Source organism: Tasmannia lanceolata, unplaced genomic scaffold (genome assembly GCF_043159265.1).
Source record: "Tasmannia lanceolata isolate RefF3 unplaced genomic scaffold, GAP_Taslan_0.1 ptg000006l, whole genome shotgun sequence".
NCBI lineage: Eukaryota > Viridiplantae > Streptophyta > Magnoliopsida > Canellales > Winteraceae > Tasmannia > Tasmannia lanceolata.
Window position 1 is genome coordinate 23,006,047 of NW_027518683.1, and position 15,896 is coordinate 23,021,942.

General features: G+C 37.8%; 1 protein-coding gene across 1 annotated transcript; it reads right to left on the bottom strand.

Annotated features, from left to right (window-relative positions):
- Positions 1-1,935: 1,935 nt before the first annotated feature.
- LOC143880120 (telomere repeat-binding protein 5-like) lies at positions 1,936-11,669 on the bottom strand. The gene is made up of 11 exons (XM_077382877.1): positions 11,410-11,669; positions 10,615-10,698; positions 9,612-9,848; positions 8,625-9,507; positions 8,218-8,427; positions 8,074-8,136; positions 7,866-7,945; positions 5,743-5,984; positions 4,620-4,934; positions 4,073-4,136; positions 1,936-2,380 (listed from the first exon to the last, which is right to left on the bottom strand). The coding sequence occupies exons 3-11, from the start codon at positions 9,690-9,692 to the stop codon at positions 2,210-2,212; spliced, it is 2,109 nt and encodes a 702-aa protein (XP_077238992.1). The 5' UTR covers positions 9,693-9,848; positions 10,615-10,698; positions 11,410-11,669; the 3' UTR covers positions 1,936-2,209.
- Between the last annotated feature and the right edge of the window lie 4,227 nt (positions 11,670-15,896).

Below are 15,896 nucleotides of genomic sequence, written 5' to 3' on the forward strand. Positions count from 1 at the left end.
ATTCGATCTCTGCTCATTACAAGGACGGGGTGCTTAGCTTGACAATCGATAAGTTTGAAGTTAAGAAGTCCCCCAAGACCATCGAGGTCAAGAGTGTATGAAATACTACCATTAAAAAAAAAAAAAGTGCATGAAATACTGTTGCTTTTTTGGTGCTTGAAATTCTATTGGTTTATGTTTCAGATCTTTTATTGGCTTCAATAGCTTGATACCCTGTTCTGTTCTGTCCCTGAAATGGTCTCTTACTGTCATTACATCCCTTTGTCTGACTATTTTTTTATGCAAGCCTTGTCTAATGAAAGAAAAACAGGAATGCTAAACTGAAGACTGCCCTTGCAAAGCGCAAGCGATAAGGCCGCCGCAGATAATCAAACCACCTCTATTTAGCAAAATTAAAAAAACCTACGAATCTGTTCATTTTTTATTTTGAAAATCAATTTTGAGTCCAAAACTGAATATGGGACTCAAAATTCTGTGGTCTGGTATGATAAAAAGCACCTCTAATTAGGTAAATAACTAGACTTGAAAGAGAAATAAAATCTCACTTAATCTTGTCATTTCTAACTTTCTAAGTTAATAATCAAGCATTTTCGGCCTCTCACGTAATCTTGTCATTTTTGTCATTAGAAAATAGTCATTAGTGAAAGTATTTTTTGTGTGCAGATTAATGACAAGTTGATAATGTTTCGGATTGCAGAATTTTTTGGAAAAGTTTCGAAAGGAAAAATATTTCTGAATTTCCTTGCTTTTTTTACGCAGCAAAAAAGATATTTTGAACCAAATCTATTCAAATAATCAGTTTTGGACTCACAATTGGTTCTCGAAATCCAAAACAAACAAGGACCCAACAGCGATGACAAACTGGTCAATTGGGGCAAGAGACTCACCTGACAAGATCGACGTCTCAAGGTGTTAACTTGCAAATTGCTAGGCTCATGTAGCACCAAAATTCCAAAAAGAAATCCCTGAAAAACCTAGGTTTTTGTGCAACCAAACACAACCTAAAGGACACAATGAATGTGAATGCAATAACCTTAGCCTTCATTTTAACTTAATAAGCATGAACAATACAAGTTAGAGGTACATGTGAAAGATAACCGGTCCGAAGTCCTATGCAGAAGAAAAGAAAAGGAAGAATTTCACATTAGCAGAATATCCGCTTCTCAAATAGTGAAACCGAGGTTTCCACTAGCCCAAGATCCAAACCGAGATATAAGAATAACAATCACCAACAAGATGTACTTCAATATATATGAAAGAAGAACAAGGATACAAGATTAAGAATAATAGAAAAAAGAAAGCTTCAAAACATAGAGAAAAATGGGGCAAGTTGGCTCTTTGCTTTACATCACAAGCGTGCACGCAAGAGAGCATCCTTCACAGTTGGGAATCTCAACAAAAATGAGTAGATGGAGATTTGCCTTTGTAAGTAGAAAGTGGAGAATTAATGACTTTGGTAAGTGGTAGTGGGCATGGTAACTGAATTTTTCTAAATCATTAAGTTAGTTTCCGATTTTTCTTAAAGTTGCCCCTTTAAATCGGGGTTGCCCCCTTGGAAAAAGCGGGCGTGACTCACATGTGCAAGCTAGGCCAACAAAATGACCAAAGTGCCATTGAACACAAATTACATTTTTATCCTCACTTCATCTCTCAAAAATAAATAAATTAAAATAAAACTAAGCTAAACAAAATTAACATGACGAAAGTGAAAATGGCGGCATTATTTCCTTGGTATGGCCAAAAAGTGAGATATCAGGTATTTGGGTATTCAAGTGCAGTCTCTCCCAAATTGTGGAGTATGTAGAAAAACAAAAAAACATTAGGCTCCTAATAAATGGTGTTTTCCACCTCTAATTCCAACAATCCAATGGCCTACACTAAAACAAACATTCAATGCCAAGAGAGAGAGAGAGAGAGAGAGAGAGAGCAACACTATACATTTGAATGCTCTTACAACTAAAACTCCTTTTTAAATGACGTTCTGCTTTCTTTCAACAAAAGAATTGAATCAGAGAACAAAAGCACTTATTCCGTGGTCATCATGTACAAGCGCCATCCTCTCCTTTTGAGGAATAATAAGGAAAGGAAATTGGGCTAAAAATCATCATGGTGAGAATATAACACAGATTTCCTCAATTGTCATATTTGTCATCCTTTTTACAAATCAACAATAGTCTTCTTCTTCTCTCTGCTTTCTCTTTCATTTGGGTTAGAGGAGGCAAGTCTCAGGCTGCTGTTTGAGTTGGTGCTGCTTGGAATGCTGTTGAGACCAATGGGAATGAGCAGATAAGACCCTGTCTAAGAGCTCTTGTGGGACTGGCTCTCCCCTCCTTTGCTGTGGGGCGATTCTTGCCGTGTGAACCAGTGTCTTCCACTTATCCTGCCCCCCACAAACAGAGCAACAGCTCAATTTACATTGCAAAAAACTATTCTCTCTCTGTATGCTTGCATGCAAAGCTATTCCAAGGATCACATCCGAGACTCTTGGAATATAGGAGAAAAGATGCGGCAAAACTGTGTATGTGTACACGTACTGTCCATGGGACCCACAACCCTGTATTTTGTGGGTCCCATGAATTGCACCAATGGGAAAGATGAAAGGATCTGTAATGTTGAAAGTAATGACGAGGGGCAGGTGTTCTTTCAAATCTTACACAGATTAGTTCCATATGCTTTGATTCGGCACATATGGAAAGTGAGAAGCAATCACATTTTCAAGGAAAAGAAGCAACATTTTAAGCAGATTGTGTTAGACATCAAGATCAACCATCCTATAGGGAAGGAATGATAAAAAATAAAAAAAATACTGCCATTTACAGCATGAGGGAATTCCTCAAATTTTGGAGATATTGTTAGAGAAAAAACTATGAAAATCAAGATGCCAACAACCCCCCTCTCCCCCTAACGGGATGGATAAGGCTTACTTTGATAGCATCTCCCAAGGCAATCCCCAAAAGGCAGGAATCAGAGGCATTTCCTGTGACCATAACTGGGACACCTAATTTACCTACTCCAGCCCGGTGAGGGAATGTGACTCAAAAGAGGTGGAAGCGAGAACCCTTCTTTGGGATCTAAGGTTGTATTCCAAATCTTTGACTAAGCCTTCGTTCATCGAAGGAGATTCTTCAAATGCTCTTTCATTGGCTAATAACAAGGCAACCGGGCCATGGAAATTCGCAGATATTATCTCAGAGACTAAACCTTTGCTAGCAAGCAGCAAGCGAACTTACAATACTCATAAGGGCGTGAGAGGGCTACTATACTAAGAAGGGCTAAATGTAGTAAGGCTTGCTGCTCAACCCAGAGTTCCATCATATGAGGAGGTCAGCAAACAAACAAGCAGGCAAATTGGCCAAGGAGGGTGCAGAGTATGAAAAGTTAGTGACAACTAACCATTGTAGGGAGAAAAGGATTGGATTATAAAGGTTGATATATGGGATTGGAGGTTTATTTTGCTGTAATCTCTTCTAGGGACGTCTTGTCCCTGCTGTATATAATGTTTGTGTTAATAAAACTGTTAATCTTTCAAAAAAAAAAAAAAAGTGTGTGTGTGCGTATGGGTGGCGTGGAGGTGGGGGGATTGTCAATGGATGAATGCTGAGCAAGGTTTTCGTTATCCTTCTCAAATTTTTGGGAACCTAAACTTCCTACCATTACAATCTACAAGACAAATTTTTCCTTCTCCAGAAAGCAATTGAAAGGATTGGATAGGCTATGCAATTACACAAATGAAAGAACTATAGTGAGATCAGTTTGGAGGAGATGTGATACATTTACACATTTGCATTTTGCAAGCAAAATAATCTAGGTGTGGAACACCCATCTACATGGTGATGGGAAGTGGGTCCCACTTTCTCTGACATTCTACCAAATGCACCAAGAGGGCCCACTTCATGCTGATAAGATTCATAGTGGGCATTTTCATACCACAACATTTCTCCATTTGAAAATGAACATAGTATGTTGTATGTTTCCTTTTCTGTTTCCTTCATTTTCTACTAGAGCAGACCACATAGCATGCAGAAAGAAAATGACAAAAAAACCAACACAATTAACAAAACAAATGACATACCTTTAAGTCAACGTACGTTCTATGCCTTTCATTTTCAAAAGAGCGTAATTTAACATCACGCCACCTGAAGAATAAGAGCAAGGCCCATGAGAAACCCCACAACAGAATTCCCAGTAACTTGAAAACGTTATCGACGGACTCCAGAGACAGAAAGAAATACCCTGAAATAACAGCATTCCTACTGAAAAAAAAATAATTCTTTTTTTTTGGAAGGTAAAAAAAAAGTTAATTCTTTACTCACTAGACATCAGGAAACCAGGAGGTCAAATCATGGAGCAACCAAAAATATATAATATATATATATATATATATATATATATAAAAAAAAAAAAAAAAACCATGCAAGACGTGAAATACAAGGAGTCAATATTAACGTACAAGAATGGTGAGGAAGGTAAAAAATCAAATTATTAACCTTCAAAAGTGTATATTGCCGACTAATATATATTAGAAACCAAAGTCTCTCTTCTTCTTTTTTGAATGGTAACAAGAATTTATTCAGAAACCAAAGTATTTTCTGGTAAGTTCAGGGGTAATCCTCACAAACCTTCCGGTTCCAAGTTTCTCAACTGCTTGTACAAGTGCTTCTACTTCTGAGACAGAAAAGGGTCTCCTGATTCGGCGCTGAACGAGCTCAGAACGCCTTGACTTTCCATCCAAGGGAACCACCGCCAATGCCTCCACACTCAAGGTTGGAATGGCAACCAAAGCTCTGGAAATTAGTGTTGTCTTATCCAATGACGTGTCAATAGGAGAGGGAACTGACTCGTGCTCACTTTCAACACAGTTGCCCGAATTGGTCAGTGGAAGATCTGGAGAGGCATCAGATTCCCCAGGATCCGAAGTCAGAACTGCTGGAGACCTGAGAATTGACCAGAATGGTATCAATTGCAACTAAAAACAGATTTAAGGCCAGCATAGATGTTTTCAACGGTTTTTCGAACATGACGGCATTATCATTATCTGCAAAAGCAATGACTAATATTCATTGAAATAGCCTTGATCTTTTGAAAACCAAATAGGCCCATAATTTGAGAAGCACATTCATTTTTTGGACTGTTATTTATTGGAAAGAACATCATAAACTCCCACGTTTGTTAGGAGACTAGCATTAACACAACAATTGATATTTACCAAAGAAAAAAATCAAAATTTTTGTTTTCCCACAAATAATCAAAGTTCACAGAAATTTGTTCCAAAAGATGAGGGATAAGACTTTGTTTCAAACGACTTGACCAATTTGTGATTTTCCTGCAGAATTACCATTATCTTTTGTGCCAGACCCAGACCTCAACAAAGAAATAAAGAAAATCCAAATCATGTTCCATGAAATAAAATAAAAAATAGCACATTTTTTTTGTTTAGGTCTGCACTAATTACTATCCTATAACAAAAACAAATTAAAAATTGATAAGCATTTACAGGGTTCTTAACCAAAAAGCGAGAAATAAACAATTTAATTTAGTGGGAAATCGTGAGCGTAAAAGATTTAACTTCTGAATGTGACAGTTACATGAACGAGTAAAAATCAAAAGTCAAACTTTAAAGAGCAATTTCAAGTGCATGGAATAATCTAAAAGGGAACTAGCATATGTTTTTCAATTGAGGGTGGTCACTATCAACTTATCCATAAGCTAAAACCAGGCAGGAACTTGTGTCTCTTCACTTACCTGGTCAGTGGCTGAATTGCATCATAACGGGTCAGAAAGTTAGGATCTTCGGAAGACAGAGGTGGTGGAGAATGTGCAGAGTCGGGCTCCAGTGTAAAACCCAGACTATCCAGATTATCATCTTGAGAAATCCCGGTCTGGCGTAAAGTTGTATTGTCATCTCTAACCTTCTTACCCTGAAGAAGAACACCAACTCGTAGTCCACCTCCAAGTATGGCGGTCACAGCTTCCATAACTGTCCTCTACAAACAATTACATACCACCAGAATGGAAAATTAAAGATTTGTAAACAAAAAATATGTTCCATGCAACATGTGCCCAAAAGGAAAATGCACATCCACATAAGTCTAGGCCATAGTCACAGAATAGGTGTAAAGAATCCATTAGCACCTAGCAGGGATAACTCGAGAGAATTTGTTGGCAATACAGCAAAGCAAGTGAATGATGAAGCAAAAACTGAAATTTAAGGAAGACATTCAACACAAATAAGAAGAATTGCGAAGACTGGAGATGAAATGTGTCCAAAGTTGATCACACAATCACTACTAGCAAAGTTCATAAATTTTCTTCATAAAATGAAAATAAAAATGGTCAAAATGTCTTTATCCTTGAGTTATATAAATTATAAAAACCCACTTAATACTTGTAACTCTAATTCCTTTCTATTATTAGGCCAAGTTAGTACCTTCAAATACCTAGTAGAAGCATCTATCTGTTGCTAATCTCATTAAGTACTTATCCCAAATAAGAAACTCATAACCACAAGAACACGAGATATGAGAGCTTATTAAGAAGCATATGTAATGCAAGAACACATAATCCCTTGTATATAAAATGACCAACCCTTTTGATTTCTTTGCAATTGGATCACCGTGGCCCCACCGCTGACATTGTCAGTGCAACATCATGATTCATGAAAACATCATCAGTACAGCCTTTTATAAATGGCCACTGATATTGGCACTACTATATTTTAATAATTGCACTCAACTTGTCTTTTCTTTTTTAATCAGCTGAGAGTTTTTTGTGAACTGTAATAACCATTGGCAGCTGTTTAAATAATAAAAGAAAAGATGAGTTAGTGCAATTATCAAAACATTGAAGTGCCAATATCAGTATTTATTTGATATTATGGATGACTTGTTACATAGGGACCGTTTCGTTTTTGTAGGTTTGTCCGGTCTATTGCTCTTTCCTTGTGCTTATTTTGCTTTAGGGGGTTGGTTCACAGGTACAACTTTTGTAACTTCATGGTATACCGATGGATTGGCCAGAAGTTCTGCTTATACACCATATTTGGATTCTGCCAATTGGATACAATCAAGTGTAATCTGATGCAATGATTAGTACGAAATAACATTGATAGCCTCTACTCGTGTCCCTTTATAAACCTTTTATTTTTCTCTTGTCTATATAATTTTGAGTGAGGAGGGATTTGGGTGTTTTAGGGGCCTGTGTGCCAACTTTAATTGCACAGTTACAGTCAAAACATACCATTCCAAGCTTCCAAATATGGAAGATCTTTGATCACTGACTAGAATTGTTATTTTCTAAAGGTGATAACTCTTCATCACCCTGGAAAAACACCAGTAATGTCTGTCAGTTTGTTTGATTTTTTTTCAATCCTTTCCAGCTCATTGTTGATTATTTGCAAAGATGGCAATTTCTGTCCCTTAAAATACATGAATCGCACCCAAGATTACTAGTCAGTAGTTACAGATTGTAAGCGGAACAAAGATATGAATCAATTCAACATTTTTTCCAGTAACAAAAATTTCAATTTCATGCAGATTTCTTTACCAAAATTCTAGAATTAGAATAAAAAACTCTACAACATCCCTTCCATTTAACGTATGGCACCACTAGGGCATTTATCGTGTTTAACTACTAGGACAAGAAGTCCACCAAGGTTAATAAAAAAGCTGACTTGGGTGAGTTAATGATTGATGCAGCACGTTTTTTATTGACTCGGACCAGTCAAAGGAGTTTTTGATCAACTCGGAAGCCAAAAATGACTCCAGTAAATATGAATAAACAGTTCTTTATCATAGAGTGGACGAAAAAGTGCAAAGTATTTTCCCTGAAACATGATATCGAGGAAAAAAAATGTAAGAATCATATACCTTCAGTGAAGCAACAGTTGCTGTTTCAGGAATCTCAATGAAGAGCTCCGGAACCCTGAAGGACTTAATACTGAGCTTCACTGCGAAGAGCATTACAATATTTATAAGGATCTCATATATCAGCAGCAACAATCCAAATGATTTGATTTTAACCACTAACAAGTCAAATAGTTACAAATTCGGCATTCCATCATGAAGGTTATCCTACCCTGTGAGTCTCCAGGTCCGAAATAAGACTTTTGACCTGCTACTGAGGGTGTTACCCCATTGGCTGCACAAAATAGATAGGGATTTAGTAAACTGCAAATAATAGCAACGAAAGGAGATAGTGAGAGGGTCAAAATAAACAAACCTCCATGCATAGTTGCACATAAACCAGTTGCTTCTCCATTGATACCCTTCTCAGGTGAGTTAGAAATAGCTTCACTACTAATCCCCCCATCAGAGGTTGATAATGAGCGCCGCTCAAACAGATTCCTCCTCTTAAAAGGAGAACACCTTTGAGTCCTTTGGCGTCTGTAACACATTTTGCTACTACGGAAAACAGGTTTCGTTCCCAAATCTGGTAGCGTCAATAAGAAATTTCAATAAATCATTCAGATCATTCAGATGGAATAGAAAGCAAACATAATTAGTTATCTTTTTATACTCATAATCAAGAAAATTAGTGAAAACTTCAAATGCAGATATTTCAAAAATCACTGCCATATAACAACTTGGTAGACAATAGGATTAAACTAAGAATAGAGATCTGCTCACCCTTGTTAGAAAGTTCCCCATCCTTCAACAATGTTGGAGATACTTTCCGGAATTTGGATGCCCACAACTTTCTTATCCTCCGATCTCCAAGGCGTGGAGGTGTAAAGGCCTTCAAGGATATGGTGCTAGGTTGAGTGCACCCAGAGGAGTTTTCGTCATCATCTCTATTAACTATTTTCACATCATCTTGACACCTGGGGTGAGAACGACAAGGAATGTGATCCCCACACAAAGGCACCTCAACGCTACTGTCTGAACTAATTAAGGCAGGAGGTTTAGTATCCAATTCCATAGGATTCACTAAACTATGCGCATCAGGCACATTTCCATCTATCATACTTTCAATCCTTTGATGCTCACCTTCCACTTTTCTCTCAAGTTCACCCTCCATCTTGCCACTGTGGGATTCTGCATAGCCAGGGAAACCACTATCAGAATCGCACTTTCCAAGAATTGGGTGCAGCGAGTTTCTAAATTCATTACTACTCTTGTCAGTTATTGGCTTCTCAGCACAAGCAACCTTCTTTGATCTCTCAGACTTTGTTATTATAGAAACAGGTCTCAAAGTCGCATCATCCCGAGCATGCAAGTATTCGTTCGAACTATAGGTTTGTGTATTATTTTGTGAGGCCTCCTTAAAAGCAATCACACTCTCATTGCAGCTTCCTTGATCACAAGGTTCTGGTTTATATGGTTTCTCTTCGTCCTGCTGTTCTTGTTTAATGGTATCCTTTCTAATAGCAAACTGAGCTCTTCCAGATGAAACATTACTAGGAGTTGGATAAATTTCTTTCTCCCGTAGTAATTTATCAGCTAATGTGGCTAGTAAATCAAATGCACACATCTGATTGTCATCAATTTTCTTTTTAAATGAACCCTTACCCTGAAAATAAATTTAAAAACAAAAAAGAACTCAGAACAGAGTTTCTAAGCCGAAAATTTGATAAAGAGTGAATCGCAAATGATGATGTGACAGTGAAAACTTACCCTAGCTGATCTTAAAGCTCGGGGAATAGCAGGCACCTGGTAGCCATTGAATCCGTAGTCGAGCCTCTTCTGAAACACCATATCTCAGAGACACATACCAAACGTAATAACTCAGCAAGCACTAAGAAACAGAATTATTGGATCAATTCACATCTTCAACGCTTAAAAAAGTCCCGCATCTTCAATGCACACTCCACCGAGCCATCTCTTGGACTAAATGATCCCCATAACAAAACCCTGCAAAACGGACGATATGAGCAATGCCCAAAAGTGAGATGGTTCCAAAGTCTGAAAAACAAGTATGCACAAAAAATTCCACTCCCACGTACGCACAAAACGCTATGAAAGACATTCCAGAACTACATTAAAATAACAGGAACAGGGAAGGCAAAGAAGCTAAAATCACAAACCGGAGGGTTCTAAATTAAACTTATTGCACATAACTCAAGAAACAGTTCATAAAAGAGAACCAATGAATGGCTTACATACGGATTTAAACATTTTAGAGAACTCAAACCACCAAAATTTCATGAGAAAGAAACCGGAACCAATCCATTCACAGTTGTAACCTATGATAGTGCTTTTGCCAATCAACTGGTGGTAAAAACATCCAAGAAACAACTGAAACCGAACACAACAATTTGGTCCAAACCCAACTCACTAAAGATCAAAATTATATTACATGGCAGTAATTGTTTTAGAAGAAGCTTCCAGAACATTAAAATTGCAAATTTTGACAAAATTTAAACTTCTAAAAGGCTTAAACCCTGTTGTGGCTGTTTCATCAGATCCCTACCATATGTGAAAGAATAATAAGAAAACTGAAAGTCCAACATGAATACCAACCCACTTATGAGAAAAACAAGAATATCACTAAATATGTAAATTAAGCCGGAAAGAATGTAATTAAGCTGGCCATCAAATTGATAACCCTTTCTTAGACAAACCTTGAGATCTCAATTAGAAAATTTTAGATTTTGTGAGAAACAGATCAAGATCTTACATTGGAAAGCCTCTGAGGAACCCTTCAGCTTATGAATAAATAAAATTCGTCTTAAATTGGATCTCAGATAACTCCCAATAATTTCTGCAAAATTGATAGAGAAAAAAAAAAGGATTTTATTAATTTAGTTCACTCAAGAATAAAATAAAAAATAAAACGAATTAACCATAGATATAAATTCATATGAAAATTCAACAGATTTGAAGGAGAAAAAACTGATTTTGCTAGGGTTTCAGATCCTAAAACCCTAGCAAAAGAAGATCAAAAGAGATAAATTTAGAAAATAAAGACAACATTAAAAAAAACAACGATCTGATTTTTATCATATTTTTTCGAAAATTCAACAGATTTGAAGGAGAAAAAACTGATTTTTAAATATTCAAAAACAATGATCGGATCTTAATCATATTTTTTTCTACAGTTCAACAAATTTGAAGCAGAAAAAACTGATTTTTAAAAGATTCCTTCTCCAAAACCGAGATCGAATCCATATGATATCAATTTCTGCACAAGAAAAACAAATCTGGAACAAAATTCAACCAAATTGCACTCAAATATAAATTTTTAAAAGATTCCTTCTCCTAACAAGAGGAATCCAGACCAAAACTGAGATCGAATCCAAATCAAAATCAATTTCTAAAAAAGAGGAACAAATCTGGAACAAAATACGGCCAAATTGCACTGAAATACAAACAAAAAAAAAAACTCAATTTCACCACACAAAAAAAGAGAAAAAAATTAAAAAATTCAGAATTAGAGTACGAAAAAAAAAAAAAAGGAATTAGATCGACTCACCTCCGAACAAACGATTCCATGAGCAAAAAACATCGTTTGATTTCTCAAGATTTCCGTTTGAACGAGATATAATTCTCTGCAAAGAGACAAAATTGAAGCGAATTCCGTACGGATTCCGTCATTCGTGAGATCGGACAATTGCCGGAGAATTGAATTTCTTGAGATCTCGGAATCGGAATTCGATTCATGCACGTTCTCTCTCTCTCTCTCTCTCTCTCTCTCTCTCTCTGATCGCCAAAACCCTATGAAAACCACGCACTTTCGGTTAAACCCCGGTTCTTATACCTTTGACCCCCTCTAACCGGCCTAGCAGGTTAATATCTTACCAGTCTACCGGTTATTGCCCGTCACCAAAATTACACAGACCGTTTTTTTCTCTTCGGATTATCCACTCCCCTGCCCATAATTAGTAGATGGACGACATGTGGATGGGAGTTGTAAGGTACGGTGGATCCACTTTTGCACGACCTTCCAATTTTTCCGTGGAATATAGCGATAGTTAGGCGTCAAGACATGTTAATATGTTATGTTATGAGAAGTTGGATTTTTGGATTTTTATTTCCACAATTTTATTTTATTTTATTTTTTTTACTTTTGGGAAATGATATTTTCACCCTTTTTTAATGGAAATGATAAATTTGCACTTTTTCTCTACAGGTACATTTGGCCACGGTTGCAAAATTTCGGTTTCGGAATGCGTTTCGGTATTCACCGAATCCGAAATTTCAGCTGAAATCCGATGAAACCATTAAAAAAAAAATTTTATTTTATACAAAATTTAGGCCGAAATTACCGATCATACCAAATTTCGGCTGAAATTACCAAAATTTCGTAATATTAAATAAAAGAACGAGATTTTGGTTGAATTTGCTTAATTTCGGAAAAAACAAAATTTCGGATTTTCGTTAGAAATTTAAAAGGATCCGATCGATATGGGATTTGAATGGATTGTGACAAAGACATAGGTGGTTGAATAGGATCCGTTGGCACTCCTGAGACAGAGAGAGAGGGAGAGGGAGCCTTCTTCAAAATTAAAAGAGAAAAAATGAAATATTTTTTCATAATTTGGGCATTTTTTTAAAATGTTAAGAAAATCTCCATCAATAGGCACAAAAGAAGGAAATATGAAGGATATTTTTGTACATTAGTACCATCCATCGACTTTGTGGCTTCTTCTCGGTGACAATCCAAATAATTTCAAACCTTAGGAAATGGGTCCAATGGACACAGTGTCATGCCCAAATCCTGTCCATTAACGTTTTGATCGTTTGGGTCCATCCAACCGTCTTGGTATTTCAATTTATGCAGTGTACTTCTTACAAATGTTGTGTCTAGTACAAGTAGCATAATGTAATTTTCCTATGGAAACACTTCCAAAATAGGATTTCAAATGGAAAACAAAGATGAATGTGGAATTGATCGATGATTTGATCATTTCCACACTGTTTTTTTGGCATTTCGTGAGGATGCTAGCTCACTCCCTTGTCTTCTTGCGCATGTGTCACAACATAGAGTTTTGTCCTTATTTTCCAAAAGAAATCCCGTTTTGCTAGCACCCCTCTTTTCCTTTTATAGGATGCCTAAAATTTTATAGTGTGAATTGTGGACTCAATTACGGGGTAGGAAATAAAGGATGATGATAAATTCGCACCCCCTGTAGGATAATTCGCACCCCTTTAAAGGACGGTATGCAGCAGACTTTAAGCCTTCCAACGCCATTTCACGTTAAATAGGTGCGAATTATCATACAGGGGTGTGAATTTATCATTGCCCAAAATAAATAAGAATAATGATATGGAAACCAAGTAGGGGTCCGATAGTGGAACCCAATACATAGATTCTTCACATAGTAGCAATCATGTATCTTGTTTTTGGCCTTTTTTTTTTTTCTTAAAATGGCAAAACTACCCTTCCCATGCCATGTGGCATGTGGGGATTGGGTTCGGTTCCACTCTCAATCTCCGTAGTAGCACTCAATAAATCATAATTGAAAAGTAGGGTTTCAATGGACTCAGACGGTCCATTAGATCTGAAGAATCCGTATGATAATTGCATGGCAGAAATGTATGAATTTCAACCCCACCCCCCTCCAGTACGCATTCACCCCCCTTTTAAAGTGACTTAATCTCAAAAAGCATTAAAATTGCCAACTGTTCACGTTAAAAGCAGGGCGAATGCGTACTGCAAGGGGTGAAAATTTCATCTCCCAATTCAAAATACTCTTCAAATTATCATTCATTCATGTCAATTTTGTGAGGGGTATGTTTGCAATATTATGAGGGAAATGATAAATGCGCCCCTTTTCTTTACTTGGGACACCTAGCTAGAGTGTATCTATGAATGCAAAGGGGCTGATGTACTTCACATTTGAAGGAATGATGTGACCTAACTGCCTCATACAATGCAGACTATGAATGCAAAGGGGCTTATGTACTTCACATTTGAAGGAATGAAGTGACCTGATTGCCGGATACAATGCAGCCGGGTGTCCCAAGTGATGAAAAAGGGCGTATTTATCATTTCCCTATTTAAAAACCCCACTCGAAACGTCGGAACAATATTTTATTTTATTTTATTTTTCATTTTAATGACAGTTCTCATGTCGCTCTCGAATCTCATCTCTCTTCCCACCTCTAACCCTAAACCATAACTGTGTACAACTTAAGTAGGACCTAAGACACTCTAATGGACGGTCTGATTTAAAATGGATCAACGGATCGTTCCAAATGCATTTCTATTTAAATGGAACACTTGTTAGGTTCCCGGTAATTAGCTTTGAAAAGTAGTTACGACTTACGAGCACGTGGGTGTACATCTAAGAAACGTTTCAAATAAAGTGTCTTCCATTTGACTAGGGGCTTTTTGGTCATTTCAATTTACCTACATATATTTCGGTCATTTCACCGAAATTCAAGCAGCACAGTTCCGTTATGTCACGACATTCCGTTCCGTTTTGCATGCCACAAAGAACTCCACGTGGAAAAAGAGCAATGCGTGATTGGATCCACGTCAAGTTAACGGCGTTAGACCCAGAGCCAAGTGATTTAACGCCGTTAGTTTAGCGGATAAGGGAAGTTAGAGGAATTTCATTTTTGTGGTGGAAGTGGTGGGACCAGGTTGAAATGAGGGCCTGAAAACGACACCACGATTTTTGACGGTTATCCGTCAAAGGTGTCGTATATTTGACACTCGTCACACGCCAAGAGTAATTCGCCACGTGTATTTCTCGTTAATATCTCGCGATACCCATCATCAGGCGAAAAAAAATGTACTTTCCGAATATCCTTTAAATGGATTCCCAACCCTACCGACAGGATGATGAGAATCTATCTTAAAAATGGGAGAAACAGGCTTCGTTTTTTCCAGAGAAAAATGGCGACCAAGCAATGGAGAGAGATTCTAGGTCTGTTAGGTTCATTACCAATATTCCAAAAGCGAAGGCCCTAGGCAAGCCCCTTTAAACCTGTCCTATTCCAGGCTGGATCCCAACCGGTCTCATAACTAGATGGGCCCTCACTCAGGACTAGACCTGGCCAACGGGCGTGCTGGGCCGGTTTTGACCCAGCCCGTACGGGTTGGGGTCAAACGGGCCGGGTCCCCGTAAAATTTTACGGGTCACTATGCTTGGACCCGGGCCGTCATCCGGATTTCTGACATATTATTTTTTAAGTTTTTTTTTTTTAATAGGGATTCGCTAGCCACCTTTCCCTAGTCTACTTTTGGGCTTGTCAGAAGTACGAATTGCGCAAAGGTGGCTAGCAATAAAATAATATCAATTTATAATAATCATACAGTCACTAAGTTTTAAATGATAAATAACTGAAAAAAGTAACCAGAGTATAAAAATTACCAAAACAAACTACAAAGAAAATATAAAAAAATATGACAATTAGGGGAATAAAAAGCCAAAATAAAACTTTTGTAATTCTCTACTGGCACCCGCGGGTCCACCCGGCCTAGCTCAGTTTTGACGGGCCGGGTGGACCCGCGGGTCAATTTTTAACGGGTCACAGATTGGTGACCCGGACCCGGAATTTACTGGCGGGCCGGGTGGACCCGCAGCTTCGGGTCACTTTTTGCCAGATCTACTCAGGACCGTAATATTCAACCACACTTCCGCATATATCGTCCTCAGAAGCCCACTATGTGACGGTTTTCACCCTAGCCAATTTTTCTAGGTAGCCATTTCCACAAGTCGCCTCTTCCGTGACTCGAACACGTGACGCAATAGCTGCTATGATTCCAAATGTTAGGTACCTTACCAATACGGAAAAAGCTCCAGAGCTGAAGGAACGTGTTAGGCAAGGCCCATTTAAATATGCCCCATACCAGGCTTGGTACCACCCAGTCCCATACCAGGCTTGGTCCCACCCAGTGTACAACCGGATATCTTCTTTCTCCGACAAGAACTTTGCTTATTGGCTGTGCTAGAGAGAGAGAGAGAGAGAGAGAGAGTAGGGTTGCAACTTGGTTCGGGTTTTACCCAA

Bases quoted from the DNA above. Each gene is read 5' to 3' on its own strand.
- LOC143880120 (XM_077382877.1), bottom strand. From the start codon at position 9,692: ATGGTGTTTCAGAAGAGGCTCGACTACGGATTCAATGGCTACCAGGTG. The intron at 4,137-4,619 runs GTTTGTGAGGAT...CTTATTCTTCAG, and splicing joins GAGAAACTTGGAACCGGAAG to GTGGCGTGATGTTAAATTAC. The intron at 2,381-4,072 runs GTATGTCATTTG...TGTGGGGGGCAG, and splicing joins GAACGTACGTTGACTTAAAG to GATAAGTGGAAGACACTGGT.